At 66.9% G+C, this 9,906-nt stretch overlaps 1 protein-coding gene across 2 annotated transcripts in view; it reads left to right on the top strand.

Moving 5' to 3' along the window:
* Positions 1 to 9,845, top strand: part of AHDC1 (AT-hook DNA binding motif containing 1) — a 50,933-nt gene extending 41,088 nt beyond the window's left edge. For both annotated transcript variants that reach the window (XM_027908984.1, XM_027908983.1), the window contains exons 2-5: positions 3,147 to 3,309; positions 4,127 to 4,167; positions 4,579 to 9,639; positions 9,763 to 9,845. In XM_027908984.1, coding sequence (XP_027764785.1) covers positions 3,147 to 3,309; positions 4,127 to 4,167; positions 4,579 to 9,596 — 5,222 coding nt within the window. In that variant the 3' untranslated portion in view covers positions 9,597 to 9,639; positions 9,763 to 9,845. The remainder of the gene's footprint in view (positions 1 to 3,146; positions 3,310 to 4,126; positions 4,168 to 4,578; positions 9,640 to 9,762) is intronic.
* Positions 9,846 to 9,906: the final 61 nt, after the last annotated feature.

Here is a 9,906-nt window from a genome sequence, read left to right as displayed (position 1 = left end):
GGGGGGCTGGCTGGGGAACACGGAAACCCTCGGCAAGCGCCTGCCAGGAAGCTGTCACTGGAGGGGATTTTCCATTGGTGTCAGCAGGAGCAGGATGGGCTGTGGGGGGGACTCGTGGGGAGGGGGGGGCCGGGGCCCTGGGAGGGGACCAGAGGGAGGCGGGTGGGGGGGTGCAAGGGGTGGGGCACAGAGGGGACAACCTCCCCGATGCCCCAGGAGAGAGGGGTGGGGGTGAGGGAGCTGCACCCCTTTGGTGCCCCCAAATGTGTGGAAGTGGGGGAGGAAAACCTCCACAGTGCCATGTGTGTGTGTGTGTGTGTGTGTGTGTGTGTGTGCGTGTGTGCAAGGGACAGTCACAACCACAGCATCCCCAGGTTTGGGGGACACGAGTGGGGCACCCCCCGATGCCACTCGTGTGTGTGCACAAGGGAGGGGGACACCTCTGCAATGCCCCAGATGTGTCAGGGCACACACAAGCCAGGACACGGGTGATGGGGGTGCCTGGAGACCCCCTGCACACCCACGTGGGGGTACTTAGGGCCACCCCAACCCTGTGGTGCCCAGGGACCCCCGAGGACCCCTCGTCCCCACTGCTGTCGCCGCGGGCGGCTGGGCACGGCGCCCCGGCGGGGTGGGAGGCGTCGGGCCAGCGTGTCCCCATCTGTGTGGCGGCTGTGTCCCTGCCGCCTGCCTGTCTTCTGGTGGCATCTCCGGCCCCACCCTGACGTCTGGGTGGCCTCGGAGCCGGGCACCAAACCATGTCCGTGCCCTGCAGGGCCATCCCTCCATCCCCCCGCCGCCACGCCGGTGCCAAGCCAGCCCCTCCATCGTCCCCCCCGTGCCAGCACTGGGGGGCAGGGCTGGGTGCCAGCAGGCTCTGGGGACTTGGGGGTGGGTTTTGCAACCCCCTGCGCCCTCATGGTGCCACCACACAGCACCCCTGCCACCCAAGGGGGGGCCTGGCTGGGTGGTGGGGGTGAGTGTGGGGGGACGTTTTGCCCCCTGAGAGGTTGGACGGGGCTTGGAGCAACCTGGGCTGGTGGAAGGTGTCCCTGCCCATGGCAGGGGGAGTGGAACGAGATGGGCTTTAAGGTCCCTTCCAACCCAAACCATTCCATGATTCTGATTCCTCTCGCCGCCAACCTCCTTCAAGCCTGAAACCGTTAAACTAATTAAAGCTTTGCAGCAGCAGGATTAAGCCCGGGCAGGGGAGGTGGGAGCCCAGGTAGTCGATTAGTTCACCAGGCGAGGATATTGGATTTCTGCGAGGCGAGTCAGCAGTCTTCAGGGGCTGTTATCTTTGCAGGGCTGCGGGGTCAGGAGGTGGGAAGCGGAGGTGACTGCAATCTCGCCCGCTTCATCCCCCCCTCCTCCTCATCCTCACCCCTCCAACCGCCCCCCCGCTCCGCCCCCCAGCACCCGGCCTTGCTGCCTCTCCCCTGCCCGAGGCGCCCATCTCTATCTCTGCTTCTCCCTCTGTCCCTCCTCGCCTGTGTGGTCTCGGCTGGTGTTTTGTAACTAGCGAGGAGGAAAAAAAAAAAAAATTTAAAAAAAAAAGGGAAAAAAAGGAAAAAAAAAAAAAAAAGAAGGAAAAAGGCCCTACCCCTGGCGAGGAAGCCAGGAATGGCGAGGTCCGGAGAGCCTAATGGGAAACATGTGGCGGCTGCCTGGGGCTGAGCGGGGAGGTGAAAGTGAGCGCGGCAGCGCAGTGAACATCCCAGTGCGCCCCGCTGTCCCCCCGGGCACCCCACTGCCCCCTCTGAGCCCCCTCCCCACCACAGACCCCTCCCCACCAGCACTGCCAGGCTCCCACCTGTGCCATCCATGGTGGGTGGTGGGGTGGGATGGTGGGCACTGCCCGGCCCTGTGGTGGGTGGGTGGGTGGGGGTGCAGGTGGTCCCCGCTGTGTGGGTTGGTGGCGGTTTGGCCGGGCTGAGGGAGGAGTCCTGGCACAGGGAGGGTCCCCTGGTGTCACCGGACACGTGGCCCTGGTGGGGCCGAGGGCAGGAGCCGGACACTGGTGGTGTGGGGTAAGAGCCAGGGGATGTGCCCAGGGGTGTGCAGTGAATGTGGGCAGTGGGGTGTCCAGAGACCCCACACACCGCGGTGGGGACCTCCCGGGCATCCCAAAGGCAACCCAAAGCATCCACAGCTCCGTGTGCCGTGGATACACGGCAGCACTGTGGTGCAGAGCTGGGGGGCTGCACCCCAGCACCCCCTGACACCCCTGGACCCCCCGCTCCCCCCCATCCAGCCGCGCGCAGCGTGTGCGGCGAGGACCAGCTCCCGGCGGCTGTTCTGGAAAACCTCCCGTTTGCTTCCTTCCTGCCTGCCTGCCTCCCCTCCGACAGCTCCCTGGGCACACCAGCAGCCTCAGCAGAGACGGAGACCGGTCTTTCTAGCACATATTTTCCTGCTGCACATCGCCCTTGGTGTAACTTTACACCGAGGTGCCCGCATCTCGGCGGTGCCAGCGCCGCTGCACCCAAAGCCTGGCGGGGAGACAGGGGAAAGGGGGGGATGGACTGACAGGTTTGAATTCTCTTTCCCTGCCTTGTTGATAAGTTGTCACGCTAATCCAGACACCGGGAAGAGCCTGGATCATGCCGAGTGGCTGTGTGTGTGTGTGTGTGTGTGTGTGTGTGTGTCTGCGGGTGTGTGCTGGGGGAGGGAGCCAACCCGGCAGGGATTCACACCCAGAGCAGGGGAGGGAAAATAGGCAGACATGCTGGCACAGGGGGACTGGGAGGGGTTGAGGGGCTCCTCCTCGAGCCCCCGTGCCACATGGGCAGCGGCTGTGGGTGCCCCGACCTCGTGCAGGGGAGCAGTGGGGGTTGGAGCTGCGCGAACACGCGTGTTCAACATCTGTGCGGAGATGCACACGCGTACCCCACAGCCTGGTGGGGAGGTGCCCCCCACCTCATATGGGCAACCCCTGGCTCAAGGCCCGGCTAGGGTGAGGAGGAAAGGGATGTCCTGCCCCAGAGCACCACCCTGGGCATCCCGTGGTGGGGCGGAGGGCACGGCGTGGGTGTCCCCGGGGATGTGGCTTCGAGGGGGAGGCGCCAGGGGGTGTCCCCAGGCTCTGCGGGTGCTCCCTGGGGAGGGGGCGGCCGGGCTGACGCGCGGGGGTCTCTCTCGAGCAGATGGGAGCTCGGTCGCCTGCCAGCCCCTCGCACTGGAGAACGGTGCCAGCCCGCCAGCCGAGTGGTTCCCGCGTGCCCAGGGCTCCGGCCCCCGCCAGCCCGGCAGCGACGGCGACGGCAGGAGCTTCCGAGTGAACCTGCACTGCAAACACCCCCGGAACAGGTACCAGGGAGGGCCTCACACCAAAAGTGAGGTGCACCGAGGAGGGGTTTGGCAGCACATCTTGCTGCCAGTGCTCTGCCCGTGCCTGTCTGGGCGTCCCTGGAGACAGAGAAGGGATGCTCTGTGGCTTTGGAAAGCCTCTTGGCCTGGTATTTTGGGGCTGCAGCCCCCCATGGGGCACAGGGTGGGCTCTGCAGTGGGCACACGGTGCCCGGCACCCACCCGTGGGTGTCTGGGCCATGCACTCTGCCCAGCCCTCGCTGTACCCCGTTGCCAGCAAGGGGAAACTGAGGCAAGCATCACACAGGGAGGGTCCTGGCAAGGGGGAAGGGGGTCTGCTGGCACCGGGCAGTGTCACCACGGGGGGGTGGGGGTTGGAGCTGTGCGTGGGGTGCCCATGGTTGGGTGGGAGCCGGGGTGGGATGTGGGGGGGTGGGATGTGCTGAGCCACCTCCTCGGGCGAAGACCCCCCCCCCGCGTGTCCGGAGCGCGGCTCGCCGGGGACACCTAGTGGCAGAGCCACCAAAGGACCCCCGCCACCCCCCCCCGAACCCCCCCCAGCCCCACGGAGGGGTTGGTGGTGGTGGTGGGGATGGGAGGGGGTTGTAAACCTGTCCCCTCTGTCCCCCAGATCAGAGGCAGCCTCCCCCCTCTTTCCCCACCCCCCGCACCCCCGATGCCACAGTGATGGGCGGCCGTGGGAGCTCGGGAGGATCAGCCCCCGGTATGGCCCGTGGAGGGACTGGCACAGGGGTGGTGGGCACCCAGGTGTCCCCTCCCCACGTGGGGTTAACCCTGTGAACCCCTTCCTTTGCAGAGAGCTCAAGTGCAATAGCAGGAGCAGCAGCAAAGCCGAAGGTAAGTCCCAGCCCTGGACCCCCGATCCCTCCCAACCCCCCAGAATCTGCCCCATGGCAGAACGGGGCAGCCCAGACCTTAGAGGGGGCTCTGTGCCAGGGGCTGGCATGGGTTGTCCTGGTGTGGGGAGAGTGTCCAGCCCTCTTGAGCTGGGGAGGATGTCCAGACCTCTATAAGCTGCGGTGGGCAGACCCCTGACCTGGGGAGGGGGCAGGCCCCCTTTTTCCCATCTGGAGGCAGAGGGGACACATTCCCACAGTGCCAGTCAGGTCTTTGCTGGTGACAGGGCAGGGGTGAGCTGGGGGGGACGGATGTGAGGCCCCCTCCCTGAGAACGGCAGGGATGGAGCGAGGCTGCTTTCGGCCAGCAGTGCCCGCAGAGCCTCACTGTCCCCTCCTCTGCCACCTACAGGTCCCGGTGCCACCTTCCCTGACCCCCATGTCAGCAACTGCCTGGCCAAGCGGCACGCGGGGGAGGAGGAGGTCAGGATGCGCGTGAAGCCCCCGGGCCCAGTGGTAACGACCAGCGTTGTGCGTGGCTCGCCCGACTACGTCCGAGAGCCCAAATTCTACCCCCCGGGACACCCGGCGCAGCGGCCCCCAGCCTGCCCGGCCGAGAAGGCGTTATCCTGCAGCGTGCTCAGCTTCCCTGAGGGGTCGTGCCCCACGCTTGGCCGGGAGCACCAGGCGGGCTCGCTGCTGCACGGCGACCCGGCCGACCGCTGCCAGAGCGTCCACGGCGGCACCAAGGCGGCGGAGGAGCTGCTGGGCTGTGCCGGGGAGCCCCGGATCCTGGGGGGCAGCGCGGAGGAGGCACCCGCCCACGACCGGGCGCCCAAAACCTTCCCCAACGCGACGCTGGCCTCGGGCCGCTGCAACGTCGACAGCATCCTCGCCTTGCTCCGGAGCAAGTGCGGCAACGGGCACATCAACCTCCACCCCGTGGTGCAGCTCATCGACATCATGAAGGACCTCAACCGCCTCTCCGAGGACCTCAAGAACAGCGGGGTGCACCTGGACTGCGGCAGCCTCCGCGGCGGCGGCGGGGGCCACGAGGACAGCCGCCTCCTGCCCGCCGACCGCGACCTCCAGTACAGCTTCTTCTCCTCGCCCTCCCTGGCCAACAGCATCCGCAGCCCCGAGGAGCGGGGGGTGCTCCTCAAGTCCGACCCGCCGCGGCACCCTCGGCCCCCGGCGCGCGATGGAGAAGCTGATGGAGGCGGGGGGAGTGCCCCGCAGCCCCCCGGACACAGTGGGGGCGTAGGGGGGGTCTCCAAAGCACCGGCAGAGGAAGCCAGTTGCTCCCAGCCTGATGCCGGCGATTACTCGGAGCTGGCCGAGGCGGACATCCTGAACGAGCTGGCCTCCCTGGCGTGCCCAGGGACGCAGCTGCTGGAGTCGCAGGCGATGGAGCCCCAGCCCCAGTTGCTGCCAGCGCAAGAGCTGGACTCCCAATCCCGGCTGTTGGATTCCCAGTCCCTGGAGTCGCAGCCCCAGCTGCTCGATTCGCAGAGCCTGGAGCCTCTGCCAGAGTCGCTGGAGCTGCAAAACCTGGAGCCGTTGGGGCTGCAGTCGCTGGAGCCGCTCTCTGAGTCGCTGGAGCTGCAGTCGCTGGAGCCCCTGTCCGAGTCGCTGGAGCTGCAGTCGCTGGAGCCGCTGGCGGAGCCACTGGGGCTGCAAACCCTGGAGCCACTGCCTGGAGCGCTGGAGCCCCCACTGCTGCCCACCGAGCCCTCGCTGCTGGAGCCGCAGCCGCTGGGAACCGTCTCGGAGCTGCTGGAGGCACAGCCGGGCACCGGGGACCCGCTGCGGCCCCACGGGCTGCAGCCCCGGCTCGGGGGGTGCCCCCTGAGCACGATGGTGAAGCGGGGTCCCTGCGGGGGCCGGGGGGCCGGGCGGTGCGGCGAGGACCACCGCAAGTACGCCCTGCGCCGGACAGACAAGCCAAAGATGCTGTGCCGCCGGAGGAGGGCGGGGCGAGGGCGCCGGGTGGACGTCACCCCTGAAACCCGCGTCCTGTCCCCCCTCGCCCTGCCCGCTGAGGTGCCCCCCGAGCCTGAGGAGCCTGACACCCCGCTGCTGAGCCCCCCACCGCCGCCGCCACCGCCCGCCACGCTGGACCCCGACGAGATGCCCAAGGCCCCCGTGGCGGGGAAGAAGAGCAAGTGCCGAGGGGTGAGGAAGATGGTGGTGAAGATGGCCAAGATCCCCGTGTCCCTGGGGAGGAGGAACAAGACCACCTACAAGGTGTCGTCGCTCAGCAGCAACTTGAACCTGGAGGGGAAGGAGCTGGCGGCCAGCACCTCCATGGAGCCCACGCCGCTGCTCAAGATGAAGAACAACGGGCGCAATGTGGTGGTGGTCTTCCCCCCTGGAGAGATGCCCATCATCCTGAAGCGCAAGCGGGGCCGGCCTCCCAAAAACCTGCTGCTGGGCCAGGCCAAGCCCAAGGAGCCCACTCCCGAGGTGAAGAAGAGAAGGAGGAGGAAGCAGAAGCTGGCGTCGCCCCAGCCCTCCTACATCGCCGACACCAACGACAGCAAAGCCGACTACTCGGACGTGTTGGCCAAGCTGGCCTTCCTCAACCGGCAGAGCCAGTGCTCGGGGCGCTGCTCGCCACCCCGCTGCTGGACCCCCAGCGAGCCCGAGTCCATCCACCAAGCCCCCGACACCCAGAGCATCTCCCACTTCCTGCACCGCGTCCAGGGCTTCCGCCGGCGCGGCGGCAAGGCGGGGGGCTTTGGTGGGCGCGGCGGGGGCCACGCAGCCCGTGCCGCACGCTGCTCCTTCAGCGACTTCTTCGAGGGCATCGGGAAGAAGAAGAAAGCCCCCACGGCCCTCCACGCTGACCCTGTGCACCCACGCAAGCGTGGCCGGCCAGAGCCCGATCCTGTGGGGAAACCCAAGCGGAAGCGGCGGGCGCGCAAGAACGGGGCGCTCTTCCCCGAACCCAACTCCGGGCAGAGCTTCGGTGACGGCCCCGCCGGAGAGTGGGGCGGTGGGGAGAAGGGCAGCCCGTGGGCCCCCCACCACGGCCACCCCAGCGGCCAGACCGGACGCAACGGTGGCTACCAAGGGGCCGAGGCGAGACCCTTCCACGCCGCGGGGCTGGAGTCAGGCTCCTCCGGCCGCGCCGGCTTCTACGCCGGGAGCGCGCCGTCCTCGCAGACAGAGGCTGGTCCGGAGCGGCACAGCCTCTTCACCGGATACTTCCGCTCCTTGCTGGACTCGGACGACTCCTCTGACCTGCTGGACTTCGCCCTCTCCGCGTCCCGCTCCGAGTCCCGTAAATCAGCGGCCGCCTACACGGCCCCCCCGGCCGCGCTGCCTGGCCAGCGGGGCATGGCCGCCTACACCGCCAGGGGTGGCAAGGTGGCAACGGCCACCCCTGGAGCCGAAGCCGCCTTTCACGCAGCGATGCAGGGCCGGCCGGCATTCCCACCTGGCCGCACCGCCGCCGGCTACGGGGTGACCCAAGGGTCGTCAGAGTGCCGGGGCGCCGAGTCCTTCCCCAAACTGGCACCACCATCAGCCGTGTCCCGGTCGCCCACAGCTCACCCGGCAGCCAGCGGCACCCCCAGCTACTCCCCTTACGGCAGCTACGGCAGCGCCGGGCAGAGCGTGGCGCCCACCAGCGTGTTCCCACCAGGAAAGCAGTACCCACCGGCCCAGGACTGTCCCAACAGCAAGGACTGCAGCTTCGCCTACGGCAGCGGCAGCAGCCTCCCGTCCTCGCCCAGCAGCGCCCACAGCGCCGGGTACGCGCCGCCGACGGCCGGGCCCAGTTTGCCGCTGGGAAAAGCCGCCTTCTTCAACAGCGCCGAGCAGGGGGGGCAGTTCTCCAGCGCCGCGCACACCCCCCTGCGCTGCGACAGCCGCGCCAGCACCGTCTCGCCCGGCGGCTACATGGTGCCCAAGGGGTCGGCGTCCTTCCAGCCCTCGCCCGAAAACTGCCGACAGTTCCCCAGCGCCGCACCGTGGGCTTTCCGGCAGGGCTACGGCGGGTTGGATTGGAGCTCGGAAGCCTTCAGCCAGCTCTACAACCCGGGCTTCGAGTGCCACCTCAACGAGCCCAACGTTATCCTGGACATCTCCAACTACACCCCGCAGAAAGCCAAGCAGCAGACGGTCTCCGAGACCTTCTCCGAGTCCTCCTCCGACAGCACCCAGTTCAACCAGCCGGCCGGTTACCGGCGCGCCAACAGCGAGGCGTCCTCCAGCGAGGGCCAGTCCAGCCTCTCCAGCTTGGAGAAGCTGATGATGGACTGGAACGAGGCATCCTCTGCTCCCGGCTACAACTGGAACCAGAGCGTCCTTTTCCAGAGCAACTCCAAGCCCGGTCGAGGCCGACGGAAGAAGGTGGATATGTTTGACACCTCCCACCTGAGCTTCTCCTCCTCTTCCTCCTCCTCCTCCGTGTACCCCTCCAAGAGGAACACGGGACCCCGGCAACCCCGGGGTTCCCGGGGGGCTTGTGCCTCCAAGAAGGAGAGGGGGACGGGCAAGGCCAAGTTCCCCACTAAGTCGCAGGCAGTGAACCCCCTCTTCCAGGAGAGCACGGACCTGGGCTTGGACTACTACAGCGGGGACAGCAGCATGTCCCCCCTGCCCTCCCAGTCCCGGGGCTTCGGGGTGGGCGAGCGGGAGCCCTGCGACTACGCCGGCCCCTACTCCATGAACCCCTCCACCCCCTCGGACGGGACCTTCGTCCAGGGGTTCCAGAGCGACTCCCCCGGCTTGGGGCAGCCGGATTTGGAGAGCAAGCACTTCCCTGCCCTCCCGCACCAGCTGGCGGCCCCCGGCCAGCAGACTGTCTTCGAGGCCGGCTTGCAGAAAGCCTTCTCACCCAACTGCTCCCCGACCTTGGCCTTCAAGGAGGACCTCCGGGCGGGCAGCATCCGGAAGCTGCCGGCCTGCGACTCGCTCAAACACAGCATGCAGGGGGGGGCCCTGCCGCACGCCCCCCACCTGGCCTGCCGCGACCTCCCCATGCCTCAACCGCACTACGACTCCCCCAGTTGCAAAAACCCCCCATACTGGTATTCCCCCAACGCCAGCACCCGGAGCCCTTCGTACGACGGCAAAGCGGGGGCCGGGATGCTGGTGGACTTCATGGGCAGGACGGACCCCCCGTGTCTGAACCCCCACTTGAGCAGCCCGAGCGGCACCCACCCCTCCAAGGGCGAGAAGGAGCCCTTGGAGATGTCCCGGGCTCACCACCGAGGCCCCTACGCTTGTCCCTTGATCAATGACTTGAACATCTCCCCCGTACCGAGAGACTCAATGCTGCAGCTGCAGGACAACTACAGGTACCCCAATTTTGCACCCCAAGGGCACCCCGTCATGGCCCCCACCCAGAAGAGCGGGTTTTTGGGACCCATGGTAGAGCAACAACACCCTGAGGACACTTTTACGGTCACCTCATTGTAGTGTCTGCTGACGTGCCAACCGGACAACGAGGTTTTGTTACAGGGTAGGTGGGGGAGAACCTGGGGGTGAGGGTGGGGGTGGCAGAGGGGGACACGGGGGACCCCTCTCAGGGCCCTTCTCATCATGTGTCCCCCCTCTTTCTCTCCGTGTTGTGTTTCTCTTTCAGAGGTAATTTAGCCAGCACTTTTTTCTGGAACACTTTTCAAGTTCTGTATTTAACTGGGATTGGAACCGTTTGTTTGTTTTCTAAAAAAAAAAAAAAAAAAAAAAAAAAAAAAAAAAAAAAAAAAAAAAAAAAAAAAAAAAAAAA

Source organism: Empidonax traillii, unplaced genomic scaffold (assembly GCF_003031625.1).
Source record: "Empidonax traillii isolate 1590-97213 ecotype Southwest subspecies unplaced genomic scaffold, ASM303162v1 scaffold1903:size85637, whole genome shotgun sequence".
Classification (NCBI taxonomy): Eukaryota; Metazoa; Chordata; class Aves; order Passeriformes; family Tyrannidae; genus Empidonax; species Empidonax traillii.
The sequence above is the reverse complement of the archived record's forward strand: the minus strand, read 5'-3'. Positions and strand labels throughout refer to the sequence as shown.